Here is a 24,614-nt window from a genome sequence, read left to right as displayed (position 1 = left end):
CTTGCCATTTGCAACAGCATGGATGGACCTAGAGAGTATCACGCTCAGTGACGTAAGTCAGACAGAGAAAGACAAATACTGTAGGATATCACTTATATGTAGACTCTAAAAAACAAATGAACAAACATCACAAAACAGAAACAGAGTTACAGACGCTGAAAACAAACAAGTGGTTGTCAGAGGGAAGAGGGGTGGTGGGAGGAGAGAAATAGGTGAGGGAGATTAAGACGTACAAATTTTACAAACTGCAAAATAAACGTGTCGCAGGTGTGAAATCGACAGTGTGAGAGGGACACATGCAATTATTAAGTAATATCTTCGTATGGTGACAGATTGTCACTAGACATCCTGGTGATCATTTTGAAATATACAGAAGTACTGAATCACTATGTTGTATACCAGGAACTAACATAGTGTCATAGGTCAATTAAACTTCAAAAAACAAAATTTGATCTCATAGAAAAAGCCATCAGATTTATGGTTACCAGAGGTGGGGAGGGTGAATTGGATGAAGGTGGTCAAAAGGTTCAAATTTCTAGTTATAAGATAAATAGGTACTAGGCATATAATGTACAAAATGATAAATATAACTAACAGTGCCGTATGTTATGTGCAAAAGTTGTCAAGAGGGTAAGTCCTAAGAGTTCTCATCACAAGGAAAAAATATGAGATGGATGTTCGCTAAACTTACTGTGATAATCACTTCACGATGTGTGTAGGTCAAATCATTCTGCTGTACACCTTAAACTTAGTGCTGTATGTCAATTATATCTCAAGAAATCTGGAAGGAGGGACTTCCTTGGTGGTCCAGTGGTAAAGAATCGGCCTTACAATGCAGGGGACGCGGGTTCGATCCCTGGTCCAGGAACTAAGATCCCACATGCCTCGGGGCACCTAAGCCCTTGTGCCAGACTACTGAGCTCTCGCGCCTCAACCAGAGAGCTTGTTGCCGCAAACTACAGAGCCCACGTGTTCTGGAGCCCACATGCCCCAGCTACAGAGCCCATGCACCCTGGAGCCTGCGCGCCACAACTAGAGAGAGAAAACCCGCATGGCGCAACTACAGAGAAGCCCACACACCACAACGCAGAGACTGCACACCGCAACACAAGATCCCACGTGGCTCAACGAAGATCCTGCGTGCTGCAACTAAGATCGACGCAGCCAAAAATAATTAAATAAATAAATAAATAATAAACAAATCTTAAAAAAAAAATCTGGAATGAAAAAGAAGCTACCTTCAAGTTATAACCCCCAGAACGTCAGAATGCGACCTCATTTAGAAATAGGGTCTTTACAGAGGTAACCAAGTGAGAATGAGGTCACTAGCGTGGGCCCTAATCGAATATGCCTGATGTTCTCATAAGAAGGAGCGCTCTGGACACAGGGACAGACCCACATGGCGGGAAGACGATGTGAAGACAGAGCAAGGAGCGATGCCTCTGCAAGCCCAGGACATCAGGGATCGCCAGCAGGACCGGAAGCTAAGAGAAAGGCATGGCACAGGTTCTCCACTACAGCCCTTAGAGACAGCCAGGCCCTGCCAACACCGTCATCTGGGACGTCTGGCCTCCAGAACCGTGAGAGAATAAATTTCTGTTGTTTGAAGCCACCATAATTTAGAGCGCTTTGTCTCAGGAGCCCTAGGGAATGACGACAATCCCCCAACACGGATGAACCTCGAAAATTTCACGTTGAGTGAAGGAAGCCGAACACAAAAGCCACATATCACGTGATTCTGTTTTTAGGGGATGTCCAGAACAGGTAAATCCACGGAGACAGAAAGTAGATGCATGGCTGCCAGGTGCCGGCGGCAGGGGGATGACTGGAGAGCGGCTGCTCTGGGTGTGACGTTTCTTTTAGGGGTGACCAAAATGTTTGGAGCCCTCCACTGGGGGTTCCACTAGAAGCAGGGGTCACATGACATTAGGGATGCACTCGGTGCCACTGAATTGGTCACTTTAACGTGGGGAATTTTATGTTATGTGAATGTCACCTCAATAAATTTTATCTTTCAAAAAAAAATTTAAAAGCCACTTGAGGACTTCCCTGGTGGCGCAGTGGTTAAGAATCTGCCTGCCAATGCAGGGGACATGGGTTTGAGCCCTGGTCTGGGAAGATCCCACATGCCGCGGAGCAACTAAGCCCGTGCACCACAACTACTGAGCCTGCGATCTAGAGCCCGCGAGCTACAACTACTGAAGCCCGCGCGCCTACAGCCCGTGCGCCTACAGCCCGTGCTCTGCAACGAGAAACCACCGCAATGAGAAGCCCGTGCACCGCAACAAAGAGTAGCCCCCGCTCGCTGCAACTAGAGAAAGCCCGCGTGCAGCAATGAAGACAAAACGCAGCCAAAAATAAATAAGTAAATTAAATTAAAAAAAGAAAATATTCCTTCTTTAAAAAATAAAAAGCCACTTAGACTTGAACTCCCTCTAAAACCTTGACCTGTGTCCCCAACTCGCTCCTGGGCCCCAACTGCATCAGGTCTCAGACCTCCGCCCCACCCCTGCGGGTCTCCAATCCCTCTGCCGCATTTCCGTGTGGTTTTCCCCGTACCCCTAACCTCCGTTCTGGGCTTCACGCTGGAGACCACACACTCACTCCTCTCCTTCCCCACGATCGAGCTTGGGAAGAAGCCGTCTACACTTGCTGTCTCTGCTTTGTTAACGCCCATCCACTTCCCAACCCACTTCAGCCGGGGTCCCAGGTCCCTCCTGTGTTCCCAGGCTGCTAGGACAGGGCATCCGCAGGGGCTCACCCCGCCTTACTGCAGGGCTGCCATGCTCAGAAAGCAGAGCCCTCAGATGGGACTGGAATGTGGTCCCTGTTCCCACGGGCACGTGGGTGCTCTCGTGTGGCCCCCTCTACGTCTTAAGGACATGTGCTTTGTGGATTCTGCCGGGTTTGAATCGCGGCGTTTTCCTTCTGTAAAGACTGGCCCATCCTGACTCAGGTCAGGCACTCTCTGGGGCACCCCTGATTCTCCCTTCCTGTCCAGCCAGATTTGGGGGGCACCACCCCTCCTTTCACCTTTGTGTCTTTTTTTTTTTTGCGGTACGCAGGCCTCTCACTGTTGTGGCCTCTCCCGTTGCGGAGCACAGGTCCCGGACGTGCAGGCTCAGCGGCCATGGCTCACGGGCCCAGCCGCTCCGCAGCATGTGGGATCTTCCCGGACCGGGGCACGAACCCGTGTCCCCTGCATCGGCAGGCGGACTCTCAACCACTGCGCCACCAGGGAAGCCCCCCCCCCACTTTTTTTTTTTTAACAAAGTTATTTTTCACTAAGGTGAAATTCACATAACATAAAATGACCCATCTTGGAGTGAACAATTCAGGGAGATTCAGAACGTTCTCAGTGTCATGCAATCACCCCATCTACCTGGTGGTAAGACATTGCCGTCACCCCAAAAGGAGGCCTTGTACCATCATCAGTCACACACACACACACACACACACACACACCCAGCTCCCGGCAACCTCCCATCTGCCGTCTGCCTCCACAGATTTACCAATTCTACATATTTCATATGAATAGAATCACATAATATGTGACCTTCTGTGCCTCCTTTGTGACCCCCAAGGATCGTTTGCTCACAGAGGACAGACCCACACTGGTGATGGTGAGTGGGGTCTTCCCGAGACCCGAGGAAAGAGCCTGGAACATATGAACTTCTTAAGGATTTTCACCAAGCAAGACAGTCCAGGGCTGATGCTACCTGGCGGAGGCTTCCAAGGGAACCACAGAGGTAAACAGCATCGCTGAAAGATGAGCTGTGAGCTCACGGCAGAGCAAGCGACCACATGGCACCTGGGGGTGAACCGTCTCCTCTGAGCAGAGCCCGGCTTCCTCTGCGTCCCATCCAGCTCTGGTTCACCTCAAACACTTACTGAGTTAGACCCCAATGCTCGCTTCCCTCTTTAAAGGGTTCATGCAAACATTTATTTCTGCAACATATTTGCCCCAAACCTCCCCCGTGCCTCGATTGCCCCCTCTGCAAAGTGGGGGTTATAACAGCAGGGATTCCATAAGCTGCCGTGAGGTAACAGGAAACCAGGGACTCGGAGCCCCGAGTTCAGGGCCTGGCACCCGGGAAGCATAAGCGAACCTAAGCAGTGGGGTGATGAACAGGGACAAAAGAGGGCAGGTATGTCCTCATCCTCCAGCAGCTCCAAGAACACGGTAGGGGAGGGGGTTCCTAATAGGGCCGCCAGAATAAGCAAAAAAAAGAAAAAAGAAAAAAGAAAAAAGTGCAGGATGTCCAGTTACTTCCGAACTCCAGATAAACAATGGATCATCTTTCAGTATATGTGCTTGGCAAACACTGCACAGAACTCACGTATACTAAAAAGCGATTCGCTGTTTATCTGAAAGTCAAATGCAGCTGGACGTCCTCTGGGGATCTGGCAACACCAGGAAGGAACAAGCCAAGAGATGCCCGTGACCCGTGCGGCAATACCGTGACGGGGACACCTCGCCCTACGAAGGAGCCACGGGGCCCCGGTTCAGAGTGCGGGCGCTCAGGAATCGCGAGAAAACAGCCTTGAAGAAGGTGCAGGAGTGAGCTCCCATGGAGCAGAGGGGGCCTTCAGGTGGAACGGCCACCAGGAAGAGCCAGCAAGTGGCCCACTTGGGAGTGAGAGTCTGCCTGCCGATGCAGGGGACGCGGGTTCGTGCCCCGGTCCGGGAAGATCCCACATGCCGCGGAGCGGCTGGGCCCGTGAGCCATGGCCGCTGAGCCTGCGCGTCCGGAGCCTGTGCTCCACAACGGGAGAGGCCACAACAGTGAGAGGCCCGCGTACTGGAAAAAAAAACCCTATGATAAGCCATAATGGAAAAGAATATAAAAGAAAAGAATGTGTGTGTGTGTGTATATGTATATATATATATACACACACACTTATATATATATAACTGAATCACTTTGCTGTACAGTAGAAATTAACACAACATTGTAACTCAACTATACTTCAATAAAAGAAATTTTAGGACAAGTAGGAAAAAAAGAAACCACTGAAGTACTAGAAGAAACTATGGACTACATTTCAAAAACATCTCAGAGTAAGAAAGGGCGTTCTGAGTGCCAGATGAAGCCAGACGCCAGGAAGGAAAAGACTGATAAATTCACGACATAGAACCGGGTTGTCTTCTGCAAGAAGCACCACACGCTAAGTCCCAAGGTAAACACCACACTGTGGAACATATCTGTAGCTTAGAACACCGATGAGAAACAATTCCCCAAACAAATGAAGGGCTCTTACTTATAAAGAAGGGAAAAAACTAGCAGCTCATGTTTTTCAAAAATGGGCAAAAGGGGGGCTTCCCTGGTGGCGCAGTGGCTGAGAGTCCGCCTGCCGATGGAGGGGACGCGGGTTTGTGCCCCGGTCCGGGAAGATCCCATGTGCCGCGGAGCGGCTGGACCCGGGAGCCATGACCGCTGAGCCTGCGCGTCCGGAGCCTGTGCTCCGCAACGGGCGAGGCCACAGCAGTGAGAGGCCCGCGTACCGCAAAAAAACAAAACAAAAAGGGCAAAGGACATAAACAAAGAGTTCACAGAAAGGGAATAATGATGAATAACTTTGAAACATGAAAGGATCATCAAACTCATTTAAAATCAGAGATTCGCATTCAAGAGACTCCAGTACACCCTCCGCCACCTATCTGATAGGTAAGGTTCCAGAAATTTGTAACAGGAGAGCTGGTGCCAGGGGGTGGGGATGGAGCCTCTCATCGAGGCCGGGAGGGGCAGGTGAAGCCAGATGAGCCCCAGGGGAGGGCAGGCGGCAGCATCAAAGTTGAAAACGGACCTGTTCTCCTCATATCGTTTGCAGATTTATTTACTGCAGAATGGCTTCTGTTCAGTCATCCACTGCAATATTGTTTATAATAACGAAGTACTAGAAACAACCCACGTGCTGCTAATAAAGGATTGGTTACATTAATTACGGTAGCACCATACCGTGAAACCCTTTGCTGCCACCCAAAGAGCACAAACGTTTTTTTTTTCTTTACCTACATGGAAAATGTGAAATATATATGGCAGTATAACTTACACACAGTCCTGTACACAAATCCTGCGTGTGCCTGGACGCACTTCTGCGCATGTGTACGACAGAGTAACCCCACCAGGTGCCACGTGGAACCTCTCCAGCTCCCAAAAGGCTCCCTCGGGCCCTCTCCCGGTTGACAGCCCCCCAGAAGATGACTGACACTGGGGCTTCTATCAACGTGGATTTCTTCTGCCCGTTTGGGAACTCCACACAAAGGAAGCCGTACACATGTACTCCTGTAACTGGCTCTTAGCAAGACTCATCCAGCTTGTTCCATGGTCTGTAAGTCACTGTCTTTTGTTGCTGTGTAGTATTCCCAGGATGCCATTGCATGGATATGCACGATTCATGTAACTCTTTGCATGTGGTTGGGTGTTCAGGCTGTGCCCAGTTTGGCCTCTTATACATAACACTGCTGGGACCACTGTGCGCACGTCTTTTAGCAGACAGAAGCCCCCATTTCTCCTGGGCACAGACCTAGAAGTGGACCGCAGGGTCACAGGGTGGGTTTACATGCTTTTAGTGACAGTAGACACTGCCCCAGAGTTTTCCCAAGTAGTGGTACCATTAGCAATAGTTTGAGAAGAAAAAAAAAAAGGTGCAGCATGTCATGAGCAATACGCTAGCCTATGTATAACCAGAAGGAGAAGAGGATGGATTTGCTAGTCGAATCAGGGCACACCTCCAGCAGAAGCCACAGAGACCGGGGGCTGGGTCGCCTTTGGGGCTGGGAACAGGGTGGTGGAAAACCGAGGCAGTGACAGACTCCTACTGGACCCCATTTTGTATCTTCTTAAATCTTGAACCACGCGTAAGAATTGCTGATTCCAAGGGGGAGAAACCAGTCCCGACCAAGCCTGGGGGCAGAGATGGTGCAGGAGGGGAGGGGCTTCCTGGGAACAGGGATGCTTGGAGAATCAGACTGGGCCGGTGCTCACTTGGGAAGGAGGGGCAGAGGCTGGGACCAGAGGGACCCATAAGGAGGCCGGTAGGGCTGGGCGCACAGAGCAACAGGAGGCTCCGATCCTGGGGCAAGAGTGATGTAATGAACTCAAAGGGCCTGCCCACTGCTTTCTTTTTTGTCCCTTTTCTTTTCCCTCTCTTTTTTTCCCCCTACTACTTTTTAATACTTGTGGGGCGATGTGGGGGGAGGAACCCTCACTGCAGAAATTGGGTGGAGGCCCACGTCTCACTGATCTGGGCTCTGATTCTAGTTCCCCCAGCTACCAGCTGTGCAACTCTCAGCAACTCCCTTGACTTCCCTGAGTCTCAGTGTTCTCCTCTGTAAAATGGGAATGATACCACACACGGAGCATTGCCGAGGCGGGGGTTCTTAAAGTCCAGCCTCAGGTCAAGATGGGTTTCAGAGGTGTTTTTCCAGTCCCTAAAATCACATCTAGGTAGTGTCTGTGGTCTGTGAGTGTGTGTGTAACGGTGGTGTGACCCCAGACAGCAAAGAACTGCCAATAGGACATGAGATACTCAAGAAAACATATGTTGTTGGGGGGGTGGGGTGCAGTGCAGTCGAGGGGCCAAGAGAGAAGACAGCAGAGCTAGGAGGTGGCCAGTGGATTGGGGACCAATAGGTGGTTGGCAAGGTGAAGAGCCTGGTTACACACAGGGAGATTGGCAATAAGTAAATATACCAAAGATCCTGGGAGCTGGCGCTCTCCCTGTTGGTGAAGGGACTTACAAATATATAAAGAGCTGGTACCAGCCCTGTGGTATTTATTGCATTGAACTCTATGATCAAGTATATTAAAAATATGTATGTGTACACATACACACAGGTATAAAACTAAATATGGCTCTAACAGTGTACACATACACACACACCTGCTCTGAGGGCCCAGAGGCCGTCATACCCCAAGAGCATGAACACACATCATACCAGATCTTGATTTCTAAAGACCATTCTTCCAGTGAAAAGACAGCCAAGACTCCTGGGAGAAATGGCTGATTCCAGGGCTGGGGCAGGGAAGGTACCCAGTGAGTCTGGAATTTCTTGGGATGCCAGAGAGCAGGCAAGTGCTCAAAGAAGGATGGAAAAATGTCTAGAGGATGCAAACGTCACCACGAGAAAAGGCTTCTATTGGCCAAATCTGGGCAATCTGGGCATCAGAATAAAAAAAAAATTGATGGTAACCAGTTTTAACCCACCTAATAGAATAGGAATTTGTGAGCTCATAACGATACGTGAATGAATACACAAACAACTACGTGAAGAGGGGAAAGGGGCAGCTCTTCCTGATATCAGAACACAGGTAATAAATGAGGGAGGAATGAGGAAATTGGAAATTTTCTGTTTAGCAAACATTATAAAAGTAATGGAAGATGGCCAACAAACACATGAAAAAATGCTCAATACCACTAATTGTTAGAAAAATGCAAATCAAAACTACAATGAGGTATCACCTCACACCGGTCAGAATGGCCATCATCAGAAAATCTACAAACAGTAAATGCTGGAGAGGGTGTGGAGAAAAGGGAACCCTCCTACACTGTTGGTGGGAATGTAAATTGATACAGCCACTATGGAGAACAGTATGGAGGTTCCTTATAAAACTAAAAATAGAACTACCATACGACCCAGCAATCCCACTACTGGGCATATACCTAGAGAAAACCATAACTCAGAAAGACACATGCACCCCAATGTTCACTGCAGCACTATTTACAATAGCCAGGACATGGAAACAACTTAAATGTCCATCAACAGAAGAATGGATAAAGAACATGTGGTACATATATACAATGGAATATTACTCAGCCATAAAAAAGAACGAAGTTGGGTCATCTGTAGAGACGCGGATGGACATAGAGACTGTCATACAGAATGAAGTAAGTCAGAAAGAGAAAAACAAATATTGTGTAATAATGCATATATGTGGAATCTGAAAAACATGGTATGGGCGATCTTATTTACAAAGCAGAAAGAGACACAGAGTGAACAAACATATAGATACCAAGGGGGAAAGTGGGGTGGGATGAATTGGGAGATTGGGATTGACACATATACACTATTGATACTACGTATAAAATAGATAACTAATGAGAACCTACTGTATAGCACAGGGAACTCTACTCAATGCTCTGTGGTGACCTAAACGGGAGGGAAATCCAAAAAAGAGGGGATATATGTATAATTATAGCTGATTCGCTTTGTTGTACAGGAGAAACTAACACAACATTGTAACGCAACTATATTCCAATAAAAATTTTAAAAATAAATAAATAAAAGTAATGGATTCAGGCAAGGATCACCAACAGAAAATGAGAAACAGGCTATTGACATAGCCTTAATGCGACTCGTCATAAAATACCAGTTGATTACAATGGGGAAACAGTAACTTTATAGCAGAGAAACCTGGCCAGTAGGAGTGGAGAATTCAAGCACAGAAATCAGGCAGACCCAGGTCCGAGCTCCTGGGCAAGTTACTTCACTTTCCAAGGCTCAGATTCCTGCAGGGATTTTTGTAAGGATTCAAAGTAATGTGGTGCTTCCACACATGTTCAGTGGAACATTGTTCTAAAAATTAAAGAAGGGAAACTACTTAAATGCCCATCCGCTGGGGAGGGAGGTTAAATAAAAATGGCTACACGGCCACTAGAAAAGAATGTGCTGCTATTCACAATAGCCAAGACATGGAAACAACCCAAATGTCCGTCGGCAGATGAACGGATAAAGAAGATCTGGTACATATATACAAGGGACTATTACTCTGCCATAAAAAGGAATGAAATTGGGTCATTTGTAGAGACATGGATGGACCTAGAGACTGTCATACAGAGTGAAGTCAGAAAGAGAAAAACAAATATCATATTAACACATATATGTGGAATCTAGAAAAATGGTACAGATGAACTGGTTTGCAAGGCAGAAATAGAGACACATGTAGAGAACAAATGTATGGACACCAAGGAGGGAAAGGTGGGGAGGGGGTGGTGGGATGAACTGGGAGATTGGGATTGACACGTATACGCTAACATGTATAAAATAGATAACTAATAAAAAAAAGAATGAAATAATGTCATTTGCAGCAACAACGGATGGACCTAGAGATTATCACATTAAGCGAAGTAAGTCACAGAGAAAGACAAATACCATATGATATCACTTATATGTGCAACCTAAAATATGGCACGAATGAACCTATCTACGAAACAGGAAGACTCACAGACATAGAGAACAGACTTGTGGCTGCCAAGGGCAAGGGGAGGGAGAGACGGAGGGGTGGAGAAGGGATGGAGTTTGGGAGTTTGGGATTAGCAGAGGCAAACTGTTACATAATAGGACAGATAAACAACAAGGTCCTACTGTAGAGCACAGGGAACTACATTCAATACGCTGTGATAAACCATAATGGAAAGGAATATGAAAAAGAATACATAAGTGTATAACTGAATCACTTTGCTGTATTGAAGAAATTAACACAACACTGTAAATCAACTATACTTCAATCACATTTAAAAAAGAAAAGAAAAGAATGTGATTGATTGGGATGTATTGCAGGGATGTGGGGAGAGTGGAGGAGTTGCTGACGGTGTGTGCAGTAGGACCCTATGTATGTAAAAAAAAAAAAAAGACTTATGTTGTTGTATATAAATAACAGTAACTACTGTGATCAGGTGCTGCCCTGAGTACTCCGTTAGTACTGAATCATTCCACTCCATAACAGATCTCTGATTTGTGTGCACTTGACACCACTGGAGAGAAAACAGAGGCACTGGAAATATTAAGAAATTTGCTTAACATCTTCCGCTGGCTGCGGAACTGGACTTTGCAGCCAGGTATCTGGTGCTGCAGACTCCAGTGTTCCTAACCATAGCCTCTCTAGAATTGCATAGAAAGGGGGCCAGGACCACCCAAGCAAACGGTAATCTGATTACTGCAAACTGATTAGCTGGCAAACGGTACCTCCCTCCTCCCCTCACTAAGGAGGAAAGTTAAAGCAAAGAAGTGGGGCAGTGAAGGAGGAATCTCAGTCTCCGCAAACTTTTACTGTGGTTCATGAAAAAACAAACAAACAAAAACTAAGACAAGTTTCGAAAGGGAAAAGAACAAAGGACAAAGAGGGAGGCAAATAAAGAAAAAAACCATGCAGCGTTCCTGGTTCATAAAAGACAGTTGAAAAATAGCAAGCTAACGTTAGCCTAATTCAGTGGTCAATGAAGGCGAAACTGTCACTCAAATTTCAATATGCGGGTACTTGGGGGAGGGAGGGGCAGAGAGAGGGGCAGCCCAGTAGGTTGATTTCTGAAACTGGAGATGAGGTGCTGCTGAATGAGACCAGCGACCAGCAGGATCCCCCAGGCAGAGAGGTACCTCCCAGATCAGAGGAGGGAGGCCATGTTCCAGGGCATGCATGACATGTGGCCCATGGAAACAATTAAAATGAGAATATGTAGCTTAAGTGCAAATCTCAGTTCGCCAAGTCCCTGCCACCTCCTCCAGGAAGTCTCCCTGGATTGCAGCAGTAGCGTCCCCACAGGTGACAGGCATACACAGGCGGTATCCAACTCCTTTCTTACATGCACTGCTTTCCTTCATGGGACTTATCTCATTTTGTAATTATATGCTCACTATATAATTACTTGATGACTTACCCACCAGACTATAAGCTCCACTCAGTAGACGGGTGTTTTATTCACTGAAGGGGTCTGGCCTCAGGAGGACAGATGTCACAGTGATGGCGAAGCAATGGTTCTCAAACTCACTGAGCATCAGAACCAACCAACTCAGATTCCTGGGCCCCAGACCACATGTGAGGAAGAGCTGATCTAAAGGAACCACAAAAGTATGTGAGGGTCAGAAGGCTGTGCGGAGCCTGAAAAGGAGGAAACCAGATGGCAAGGACTTTCCGGCATCTCCGACTACGGACCTCACACAAAGATGCCCACCAGGCCGGCTCGGCAGGTGTGCTCAGGAGGGCGTGTGCTGCGTGCAACACCCTGCCGGCGCTGACCTGAAATTCTCAGTCATTTTTCACTACAGGAACCCACACTTTCGCTTTGCACATTATGTAGCTGGTCCTGCCCTCACCACTGAGCACCTCCCTGGGCACAGAGCTGAGCACTGGACCCGAGGCCAGACAATGAACAAGACAGTGATGATTCCTAATAAAACCCAACGTCACATTTTGAACTAGGCATTGTGTAGCATTTTAAACCGTTCTCTCATTTATTCTGTTTTGTTTTTTAAATTTTTTGGCCGTGCCTCGTGGCACGCGGGATCTCAATTCCCTGACTAGGGCTGGAACCCGTGCCCCCTGCAGTGGAAGTGCAGAGTCTTAACCACTGGACCGCCAGGGAAGTCCCTCTCATTTATCCTTGTTTTGTTACTACGGTCATACTCGTGGGAGTATCTGCATATATCACCTAATCTAATCTTCACCAAGAGTCAGGAAACAGCACCCACGGGGAACCTCGAAGCCACTATGGGCACATCCCTGCTATCAGACAAAGACATTGATGTGGAGAGATGAAGTAAGTTTGCCCAAACTCACGTAGTCATAGTGATGGAACCTGGGCTCCACCTCTGGGCTTCTGGCCCCAGTCCCTGCCCTAAACCAAGACCTCCTGGTTAGGAGCAATCTTCTAGGCCAATATTCTTTCCCCCATACACACAAGGTCCCCCAGATTCAGTGTTACTGGAGAGGCACAGACCGGAGGATACTGAGACGTACACGGGGTGATCCTGAGATGTACACGGGGTGATCCTGTGTGTCAGCTGTAAATCTACCAGAGCCCGACCACAGTAGTCCGGTTTCAGTGGTTTGAAATATAAAGAATACTTATGGGTAATGCCTGAGTTTATTCTAGATGTTTCAAGTCTCTCTTACCCCGGGGACTCCAGAATCATGAACTTTGAGCACGTCTTCCTTGGCATGTACTTGAGTTTCAAGTTGGGTCAGACACGTGCTCTGCTGGGCTCTGCTCCCTGCCCACAGGAAGTTCACGGGCAAGACGAGCTAGAAGAACACAAGCCATTTCCAGGGATTTGGGGCACACTGGTGGGGTCGATCAACACAACCTTAAGAGTGTCTGCAACCTCCACAGAAGGTTACATATTTCCCCAGTGTGACCCACAGCTTTCCCCCCACCCCAAATACCCATCCAGATATTTTCTGCAAGGAACATAGTATTACAGGCTGAATTGTGCTCCCCCCAAATGCCTGTGCTGAAGTCCTAGCCCCCAGCACCTCAGATTGTGACTGTGTTTGGAGACAGGGTCTTTGAAGAGGCGGTTAAGGTAAAATGAGGTCATTAGGATGGGCTCGAATCCAATGTGACTGGTGTCCTTGTAGAAAGAGATTAGGACACAGAGGAAAGACCAGGTGAGGACACGGGGAGAAGACGGCTGCCTGCATGCCTGCTACTCCCCTCCCCTTAGGAGCTCGGGGATCTAGGATCCGTTATCCTTACTAATAAGGCTCATGACATGGGACTGGGGCAGGGTTTCTAACAGGGCATCTTCAGACGTACTCTCAAGAGTCCACAAGTTTTCTGAGATCTTCCAAACTTTGAATACGTGTTTTAATAATTAGCCTACCATAATATATAATATAGACCTTCGGGTGGCCAGTTTATAATGAAGAGCTGTGATGTGACCCTAGTGCCACATGTGCATCTATGCCAACAATCAGGTGACACATTGAAGGGATGCAAGTTTCTCAGGGGCTCAGAGAGAAGAAATGGCAGGAGAATGGAGCCATCGCACAGCAGGCGGTGTTGACATCGGCGCATCCGCTTTAAAACGTCTCACTTTTGAAGAGTGTCGTCTTGTTGCAAGCGAGGCCGTACACGCACCCAGTCTCTGCACACAGCTACTTGCCACAGGTGATGTGCAGCAAGTATGGTCATTGCACACAGTGAAGAGACATCCCTTCCACAATGGCTGGCACTCACCTTATCGTCAAGTGAGCCAGCAGGTTCTATGGTTATCAAATGAGAGCCTTTCAAACTGGCATTCACGGGCTGCCTGCTGCCAGTTGGGGTGAAGTATGATGCGGGTGGTCCTAATCTAGCAAACATATTCTTGATCAACTTAAATGCCGTTTTCTACATATGCATGTAATTAGACATTCCCAGTATGAGCTTTATCAAGATCAAAATTCAAGAGAGTCTAAATAAAGACTGGATCTCAGGACTACTGAACACGCTAACACAACGAGACAGCTGTGCAGCAGGCTTTGTGCCAGGTGTGGTTCTGTCATTTAAGGAACTATTCCTTTCTACCACTGTGGTCGGCAGGCTCTAAGACGTCCCCCATCACCCTGCCTCCACTTAATGACATCCTCGTGTAATCCCCATCCCTTGAGAACCAGCTAGATCTAGACTCCTTCCAATGAACAGAACATGCCACACATGAGGAGATACCACTTCCAAAACTGGGTTATAAAAAGGGTCACTCTTCCTTGGGGAAGCCAGGTGTTGAGCCATGAGGCAGCCGCGAGGCTGCCCCTTGGAGAGGCCCATGTATCCAGGGCCAGAGACCCGCCAACAGTCACAAGAGGAAGCTTGGAAGGGGATTCTCTCCCCTTCCACCCAGAAAGGCTTCAGATGAGACCACAGCTCTGGCGAGAGCTGGACAGCCACCTCACGAGATACCTGGAGCATCCCCCAGATCTGCGACCCAAAGAAACTGGGAGAGAATCAACATTTGTTGTTTTCAGCTGCTGCATTTGGGAGTGACCTGCTACACAGCAATCCGTAATGAACACAATCATTCGACGTCACTGGTTGACGTTTTTTTTGTTGTTGTTGTTGTTGTTTGTTTTATTTTTTGTGGTACGCGGGCCTCTCACTGTTGTGGCTTCTCGCGTTGTGGAGCACAGGCTCCAGACGCGCAGGCTCAGCGGCCATGGCTCACGGGCCCAGCCGCTCCGCGGCATGTGGGATCTTCCCAGACTGGGGCACGAACCCGTGTCCCCTGCATCGGCAGGCGGACTCTCAACCACTGCGCCACCAGGGAAGCCCGACTAGTTGACTTTTAATGATACATCACCAGTCACATCAAAATGCACTTGCTACATGTGTACTTCCTAATTTTATGATAAATGTAGTTCGCTTTTATTGAGTTATAAGCACATGGCTATGTTTGTTGCAAATTTTAGGCTTCTACTTAGTTAAGTCACATTTTGATACAAATAATTTAAGACAACACTGGGGGCTTCCAATACATTTCTTCAAGATGACATATAATGGGCTTCCCTGGTGGCACAGTGGTTAAGGATCCGCCTGCCAAGGCAGGGGACACGGGTTCGAGCCCTGGTCCGCGAAGATCCCACATGCTGCGGAGCAACTAAGCCCGTGCGCCCAACTACTGAGCCTGTGCTCTAGAGCCTGCGAGCCACAGCTACTGAAGCCTGTGCGCCTAGAGCCCGGGGTCCACAGCAAGAGAAGCCACAGCAATGAGAAGCCCACGCACTGCAACGAAGAGTAGCCCCCACTCACCGCAGGTAGAGAAAGCCTGCGCGCAGCAACAAAGACCCAACACAGCCAAAAAGTAAAAATAAATAAATAAAACCAAAATAAAATTTAAAAGAAAAAGATGACATATACTGCTAAATTTTGAGAGACACCAATGATGTGTGTGCGTGTGTGTGTGTGTAAACCTCAGAACTCCTCTTCCTGCAACCCAAGTGTGATCTCTTAAAAACGCAAATCTGACTGTGTCTGCTCTGTTTACTGCATTCCTCATGTTCGGCACATTTTGAATAAATAAATGACTATCATGCCCCGACGTAAAACGTGCCGGTGATTCCCTGTTGCTCTATGGATAGAGCCCAAACCCTTTACAAGGCCCAAAGGCTCTGCGTGGTCCACCTCGGCAGCCTCAACCTCTCCCACCAACCCTTGCACCTCACTCCCTTCTGCCTAGAACTCTCCATCAGCTCTGCCCTTCCCACTCACCCTAGTCTATGCCATTCCTATGAGTCTTAAACATCCCTTCTCATTAAACAGTCAACTATGATCTGTAGTTTGGGACCCATCTCTGCCCACCAGACACGGCGCCGCGAGGGCAGGGAGTGTGTGCACCTTTTTCTCCACCCCATCCCTGGCGCGCAGCACCACCCTAACACGGGGTAGACGGCCCATGAATCTGGGCTGAATGAATAACCAAGACACAGGTCTGCTGGAGGCCAGGCTTCCCCCTGCAGAGCCCCAGGAAGGTGGATCAGTTCACAAGAGGGAAGGCGGCACAGGATATGGAGCCGTGCCGGTCTCGGTTAAGAGAAGGGAGCCCTGAGGGTCAAAGATAACTTCCTGAGTTGGTACTGAGTCATCTGGGAAGCAGGTATTTCTGGTCCAACATTTTCCTTGTCCAAAGCTCAGATCAGCAGAGAGAGCGTTTTTCCAATAATGAAAGGGGATCTCCCACACATTTTTCTTTTCATGACACTGGAACTGCAGCAAGAATGAACCGTCTGCGGAGCCGTAAGAACTGTGCTGATTCAGCCGCAGAAGCTCCTAACTCTGGGTCCTCCCCCATCCCTGTCTCAACCACCTATTCCCTGCCTGGTCACTCTGCCATTTAAGACGGTTGGATCTTAAATTAAACTTCTCTTGGGGTCTCTGCCGTCAGCCTCCCCCATGAACTCTGTTTTGGATACAACTGTATCCTTACCACCTGGCCGACATGAGCGCCTCAGCAGCCTCATCTAACACACCGGTACAATAACACAACTCAACTAGGGGTGAAGAGACACAACATGTTCTCAATAATAATTAGTATTATAACTGAGGTGACTCAGCAAAGTGGCAGGGAGGTTCAGAGCCTGCCCAGGACACCCCCTACAACAAGTGCTCATGAAAGAGAGTTACGACTATTACGGAAATGACCACGGTAAGCAAACTTTGCTTCTTTTTCAAACGTTTCTGAGGAAAAAAAAAAAAGAGTTCAAATTGGAGGATGTAAGCGTGAGAGCAAAGACTGTCAGCTGAGCTGGCAGGAAGCCGGTCACCTGGCCCGGCCGGTCTCCTCCCTCATCACACTCCCCATTTATCTTTATTTCAATTTCCTGGGTTTGATGAACTGCCTTTAAAGACAGGATACTTTGTTTCTCTGCCAACCTTTGCGGCCGGCGGCCTGGGTCTCCTGTCTCGCCTCACGTCCACACTGCTAAGTCGTCACACACCCTTCGGGGTGCAGCTGAGAACATCCCGACCACACCAGGTGGGCAAGCCCCTGCCAGTGCATACCTATAGACGCGCTGAAGACCTGTCCCACTCTCGAGGGCCCCTCTGGGGGCACGAAGCCCACTTTGGTGCAGAGATCAAATTTGCCCCAGCATCTCTATTCATGATACATCATCCCCATACCTGGCACACCTGGATACCTGGCAAACCTGGACATCCCATAAAATCTGACTGGAAGCAACTACATCAGGAGTGTTTGAAAAATACCTAGCTTGATGCAAAAATCAAAAGATGGAAAGAAAATAGACAAAGTAACATAGAACAGGCAACCATGTTGGCAAACTAACTTCAAACTCCTCCAACAGAATGAGTTACGTGGCATATAGGGAGAGAAATGGATGTCGGCAAAATATTGGAACTCTGCATCCAATCCGTGGTTAACATACATGTCGCTTCAGAATAATAGAGATTATCTGAGAACTGCTAGTTACACGGCACTGTGGTCTACCACCCTAGCACCAGAATTCTCACGTTAGCAACCATTTATAAAATACTAGTTTTTTAAATGCACAAATACTAAGACCCATACAACCAAAATGTTTTGACTGCTGTCAAGTTTTTCCAGCTGACCTCTTTCATTAAAAAGTAAATTTAGGGCTTTCCTGGTGGCGCAGTGGTTGAGAGTCTGCCTGCCAATGCAGGGGACGCGGGTTCGTGCCCCGGTCCGGGAAGATTCCACATGCCGCAGAGCGGCTGGGCCCGTGAGACATGGCCGCTGAGTCTGCGCGTCCGGAGCCTGTGCTCCGCAACGGGAGAGGCCACAACAGTGAGAGGCCTGCGTACCGCAAACAAACAAACAAAAAAAAAAAACAGTAAACTTAACTTGAGGTTTCCCTTCAGCCGTGGAAAGGCCACGAGCACCTCCAGAGTTCCACATCAGGAAGTTTATTTTTGAATGACTGATTACATTTTAAAAAGTGCAGTGACCCAGAGATGCTTTTGCAGAAATTCCATGCTCTCTGCTCTTGTATCACGCACTGAGTTCTGCTTACAAGCTACGGAGAAAGTTGGGGGTCACCCGTTGACCCTGCTTCATCTCTGGGTCCTCCACATGGAAGGAAGGGCTTTTGGGGGCAGCTTTGTCAGTTTCTCTGCTGGTAAAAACTCCCCTGGCCCTAGAATCCTGTTGGCTTATCCTAGAGGGTCCCCTGGAGGCTGCAAAGTCAACACACAAATCTGGGTGTTTTCTTTTAAAGTGTCTCTGGAGATGCGGGAAACAAAGGTGGTAGGCATGGCCGCTCTTACCTTGATTTCCACCATTATTCCTACTATTCAAGCTAAAACATTTGCACGACAGTTTTTGTTTTTTACGGCGCTCTAATCCCCCCGCCCCATTCAAGTCACTTTAAAAAATCCGGATAGCAACCTGGTGTGGAGACCCGGTAATTTAAATTTTCTGGAGTCAGAGAAACCAAAGTTAAGTTCCTAGCTGGGTCATTTGCTAGCCGCGTGTCCCTTTAGGGACATATTTCCCCTGTCTCGGCCTCAGTTTCGAGTCCGCAAAATGGGCTGGCAGGCGAGGGTTAAAAGGCGAGCGCCGGGCCCAGAACAGAAACGCGAGCTGGCGTTGCTATGAAGACACCTTCTTTCTAGAACCAAGGGGAGGCGGGCGAGCTGGAGGAACGCAGCCCGCAGCGCGCGGACGGGCTCTTGGGGTGGGACGGGGTGGGGGGGTGGGGTGTCGGGTCTCACGCCCCGCGCCCGGACTCACCAAGGTTTCCAACTCGCCCCTCTCCAGCAGCTGGTACTGGTGGCCCCCGCCCGAGAAGGCGAGTTTCTTCAGAAACTTGGAGAAGCGTCCCTCGACCATGGTGAGCGGGCGGAGGCCCCTCGCCCAGCCTCCCGTCCCGCCGGCGGCCGCCCCTGCCTGAGTCCCTCGGTCCCTGGCGTGGCCGGGGCTGGCTGCGCGCGCCCAAGCCTCCCGGGCCAGGCCCACGTTACCGGGTAGCCGTCTACCTGTCCGCCGCAGCTGAGGCCCCGCCCCCTAGGCGGAGCTACGCCCGCGGCGGCCCTCGCGCACCTGGCCCCGCCCCGTCCGGCGATTCCGCCCGAGACTTTCTCGCCCTTAGGGGCCGCGGCGGCCCGGGAAGGCCCGGGGGCTGCAGAGGCGCCTAGCTGTTTCCCAAACTTGCCAGATGATGAGATGCATCTGGAGCGGGGCGCGGGGGGGGGGGCGGAATGGGTTGGAGATGAGCGATAAACGCTTGTTTAAAATGTAGATTTCCCCACCCCTCCCTACCCTGGGCCGGGAAGCTGGACTTTAGCAAGCACCCAGGTGATTCTCATGGGGAGCCACGTGTGGTCAACTAAGGTGTTGGGAGCACGGTTAGCGGGAGCTGAGTCAGACTCCTACAGCCGCTGCGAGGCTCGGGACCAGCCACGTGGCCTCTCTGAGCCGCGGTTCCCAGTTTGTTATTGAAGGAGGAGAAAGCTAAGACCTCACCTCGGCCCTGGGAGTGAATCCCAGGGGCTGGAGAGTTTGAGGACCCCTTTGGGCGCCACCTGGTGCTGCATGATCTCTGAGCTCTCTTTCCTCACCTGCAGAATGGGCTCCTGGCACTCACTAATCGTGGGGCTTGGGGCAGGTTTCTAAAATGTTCAGAGCCTTAGTTTACTGATCTGTAAAACGGCCACCATGATTGCACTTCCTTCCCAGTGAAGTTGAGGGGATTCGATGGACCATGTTATGTAGGAAGAGCTCAGGGCAGGGCTTGGCATAGTGTGTGTGTGGGGGCATATTCATCACCATCCTCGTCATCATCATCACAGGGAAGTCACTGGGCTCAAACGGCTCCCAAAGTATGTGGGTGAATGTGCAGTGTAGGCAGTTCCCAGCCTCCAAGTGGATATACTGGAATGTATAAGGGCTTTGGCTTCACGTGGGACTGGAATCCAGAACACGACCCACCGCTTAGTAGGGAGGTGGCTTTAGAGAAGGCTGTGCCACTCTTCTGTGCCTCAGTTTTCTCATCTGTCGAGTGGGGTTACTTAAGGACTATAGGACAGGGCATGTGTATATGTCCATTAAATGGTGCTGCCCCTTTGGAGCCACTTACCCCACCTGCCCCCCCAGGGGGTGGCCACCTCAGCCCCACTCAAGCTGATAGGTTCTAGAGACCCTTCCTGTTTCTCCTGCCTCATCCCCCCTTTGCAGAAACCATGCTGCTTGATTCCAGCAAAGGCCCAGAAGTGATGGAAAGAGCAAAAGTCTGGTGTGACTCCAATTTGAATCCCAGGCCTGTTCCTTTCAGATGTGTGACCTCGGGCAACTTTCACCACCTGTTTCCACCTCGGTTTACTCACCCACAAAATGCGGATGACGCTACCTATCCGTCTGAGTGAGGGTCCCAGCAAAAAACAGATGGTGCCTCACACTGAGTGCTTTGGGGAAAGTTTGATAAACAGACTATTTGTGAGCAGGGGGTGATGTGTTGGGCAAATGCCTTTCCCTTGAAAGCCCCACCTCTGCTCCAGCTCAGAGCTGTCAAGAATGTGTGGATCATGTATGAGAATGCCCAGGGCATTCAGGAAGTAAATTCTGGGTAGTGGATATGGTGCAACACCCAGACCTGTTGGGATGAAAAAAAAAAAAAATGGAGTGGGTCACAGCAAAAGCAGTTTAACAGACCAGCTTTGTGACTGGGATGGCTGAAGGGGCATCGTTAGGCTTAAGTTTGCCTAATTTTTGTCTTTGCTGCATAGTGATCAGAAAATGCAGCCTGCACACAGGTCTACTAATTTTCCTTAATTTATTGAGACTTTGTGCCTGGTTTGTATGCAGTTTTTGTAAATATTTCAGTCCCAGTAAGGCAAGTTGGTATATTCTTTGTACAAGTATTGGTAAGCTGTACTTTCTTTGTAAATTAGTTCTGTATTTATTCACTCTAACTTTATGACTCCATTGTTCATGTCTTTATTTTTGACTACCTGATCTGACACAGGAAGAAGAGTTTGAAATTTCCCAGTTTAATTGCTTTCCTGTCCATTTTCCCCTTTTGCCTTCAGCCTGTTGAATTCTCGAGTCCACTCTCAAGGAATTAACTCAGACAAGACAGCTGCTGGGAAACTTTCTGAGGTTGGCCGCTCTGGGAGCCATTGATCCTGACGTTCTGGCCTGACCTTGAGAGTCAAGGGCACGACTCAGCCCAAAACATCCAGCCTTTCCTTAAGTATCGGCTCTGGGCATCTTAAACAATGAGGTCACACTCTTCAAGGCCCATTCACTCTCTGTATGAAAGTGGTGTCATTTCATGAACCATAAATTATCTCCCCAAAACACACCGTGTTGGGAAGCCTCAGTGCAGCCCCAGGCACCTGAAATGTATTTGGTAATAAACCTCACTGGTGAATTACAAGGTTAGAATTTGAAAACATCCTTTTCAGAAGGGGTATAGAATACAAAGGATATATATATTAGTTTTAGGACTTAGTTTGAAGTTGTCATGCCTTACCTAGACCCTCAATTCTGTTTTTTTTTAATGGCTGAGCATACAAGTAATAATATAATCATTTTACAGATGAAGAAATTAGAGTAGTAAAGCCACTTTCATTCCTTCAGCAAATATTTTTAAGCACCTGCCATGTGGCCATGGAGACCAGCCCCTGCTACAACAGACTCTATTCCCCTTGTCTTGTATCTTATCTCCTAGTGCGTGTGATAAGGTGCAAACAAAACCACCCGTAATGCAGTGTCAGGCAGTGAATGTAGTGGGTTGAGTAATGGGCCCCCCAAAAGCATTCGTCCATGTCCGAATCCCCAGAAGCTGTGTAATGTAACCTTATTTGGGAAAATAATCTTTGAAGACATAATTAAGGATCTCAAGATCATCCCGGATTAGCTGGGTGAGCCCTAAATCCAAGGACTGCTGTCCCTCTAAGAGACAGAAGAAGAAAGACACAGACACAGAGGAGAGGCTACATGAAGATGGAGGCACAGATGGGAGGGATGCGGCCACAAGCCAAGGACCACCCGGAGGCACCCAAAGCTGGAAGAGGTAAGGAAGGGTCCCCCCACCCCGCCCCAGAGCCTTCCGAGGGAGCATGGCTCTGCCAACACCGTGATTTCAGACTTCTCGCTTCCAGACTGTGGGAGAATTCGTGTTGCTTCAAGCCACCTGGTTTGTGGTCACTTGTTGCGGCCGCCCCAGGAAACTAGCAGCGTGAGCAACGCTGTGAAGACAAGGATGCAGAGTGGGGACCGGAGAGTCGCTTGAGCAGTCAGGAGAGGTGACATTCAAGCAGAGGCCTGAACGAGGTGAGAAGTGACACTTGTGGATATCTGTGGGGGGGGGCAGTATTCCAAGCAGAGGGAAGGGACGGGACCAAGGCCCCAGGCGAAGGTCCCAGGCGAAAGTGTGCTTAGCTCGTGTCACCATTGTGAGACCTGCTTATGTGAAATGACTCACACATTTGCACCCAAACTCTGGCCACACTCACCCCACGCCCACACAGAGCCTTATTCCAGGCACTCTTCACGTCATGTTCTTTGTCAGTTCTTCCACAGTCATTGTTTGCTGAGTGATGGGGTAACACTGGCTGAGAACCTTCTGCAGCTGAGGGCATCTCTGGGTTTCCAAGGGGCTTGACTCCACCAGGCGAGCGAGGCCCAGCCCTGTGGAACTTGATGCCAGGTGCCAAGTGATCGTGCCTTGGGACTTGCTAAATCCCGAGAGGTAAACACCTAGCACGGATGCCACCCATCCCACCTCCTGCACCCATGGCAGACATCACGTGTCAATCTCAGGGGTGACATTCCCCCGTTGGCTGGGACAGGCCTGGGAATCCTTCTACTTGTCAACTTCAAGTAGCTACCAACAATTCTTTAGGCCTGGCACGTGAACAAACCTGTTTACCGAAAGATTTTCAGAAGAGGAGGGAATGACCTTGGGTGGGGGCCGTTATAGAACCTTCTAGAAGGTGGTGGTATAGCCGAAGGTCTCCATACGTGAAATCTATCATTTACATGAGGGTTTACTCTTGGTGTTCTGTAGTCTGTGGGTTTTGACAAATGTAGAATGTCATCTAGCTACCATTACAGTATCACATGGAAGAGCTTCACTGCCTAAAAATCCCCTGGTCTTCACGTATTCATCCCTCCCTCCCCCCAAACCCCCGGCAACCACTGATCCTTCTACTGCTGTCGCTATAGTTTTGCCTTTTCCAGAATGTCATAGAGTGGGACATTTGAAAATGTTAACTGTCCAATTTCTGTTGGCTTTTTGATATAGTAAAGAGTTCAAAGTTCTCAGTGCCTGCCCTTTGAAAGTTCAGAAAGCCTCAGGGTCCCCCTGTTAGGTGGTGCTGAAGGGGTGGGGCTAGTTCTCAGTTAAGTGGCTATTAGAATGGCCCCTCTGTCAACCCCGGGCGCCTCCTGTCCCAGCACCACCCCCACCTCGGCCTCCTGGCTGTTTGTCAAACTAGCTGAGCTCAGCCCACCTTTGAACTTCACAGGTCCCTCTGCCAGGTGTGTTTCCTCCAGCTCCTCACAGGACCCAAAATTCCCTCCCTTCAGGCCTAGACTACAGTCCGGGTGTCCACTTTGTAATAACTCATGGAGCGGAACTTACATTGTGTGTACTTTTCGGGAGGTAAATTTTGTTGCAATAAAAGATTCTGTTAAATAGAGAACAGACTTGTGGTTGCCAAGGGGGAGAGGGGGAGGGGGAGGGATGGAGTGGGACTCTGAGGTTGGTAGGTGTAAACTATTACATTTAGAACAGATTAAAAAAAAGGTTCTACTATTTAGCACTGGGAACTATATCCAACCTCCAGGGATAAACCATACTGGAAAAGAATCTAAAAAAAGAACGTATAGGGCTTCCCTGGTAGCGCAGTTGTTGAGAGTCCGCCTGCCGATGCAGGGGACACGGGTTCGTGCCCCAGTCCGGGAAGATCCCACATGCCACGGAGCGGCTGGGCCCGTGAGCCATGGCCGCTGAGCCTGCGCATCCAGAGCCTGTGCTTTGCAACGGGAGAGGCCACAACAGTGAGAGGCCCGCGTACCGCAAAAAAAAAAAAAAAAAAAGAATGTATATATATATATATATATATATATATATATAAAACTGAGCCACTTTGCTGTACAGCAGAGATTAGCACAGCATTGTAAATCATCTATACTCCAATAAAAAGAAATTCTGTTAACATTTAAAAAAGGAAGCAGATGAAAGTTGAATGAGAAACAAGACGTTTACACCATCTTAAGTGGGTCCCCACAAGATAGTTATGAATTACAAAGGGAAACAGTCACTTTAGTTGGAGAAATCTGGCAGACCCCAGCTGGACCAAGGGATCAGGGTCACCAGGACCACCGATGAGACAAATGACATCGTGCGCCTTGGATACGGTGCACCAAGGAAACA

General features: G+C 48.9%; 1 protein-coding gene across 2 annotated transcripts in view; it reads right to left on the bottom strand.

The window, feature by feature from the left end:
• The window catches only part of ATP2C2 (ATPase secretory pathway Ca2+ transporting 2), a 76,536-nt gene extending 57,327 nt beyond the window's left edge, over window positions 1-19,209 (bottom strand). For both annotated transcript variants that reach the window (XM_060132254.1, XM_060132252.1), the window contains exon 1: window positions 18,965-19,209. In XM_060132254.1, the coding sequence (XP_059988237.1) occupies window positions 18,965-19,063 (99 nt within the window). In that variant the 5' untranslated portion in view covers window positions 19,064-19,209. The remainder of the gene's footprint in view (window positions 1-18,964) is intronic.
• Window positions 19,210-24,614: the final 5,405 nt, after the last annotated feature.

Source organism: Lagenorhynchus albirostris, chromosome 19 (genome assembly GCF_949774975.1).
Source record: "Lagenorhynchus albirostris chromosome 19, mLagAlb1.1, whole genome shotgun sequence".
Classification (NCBI taxonomy): Eukaryota; Metazoa; Chordata; class Mammalia; order Artiodactyla; family Delphinidae; genus Lagenorhynchus; species Lagenorhynchus albirostris.
The sequence above is the reverse complement of the archived record's forward strand: the minus strand, read 5'-3'. Positions and strand labels throughout refer to the sequence as shown.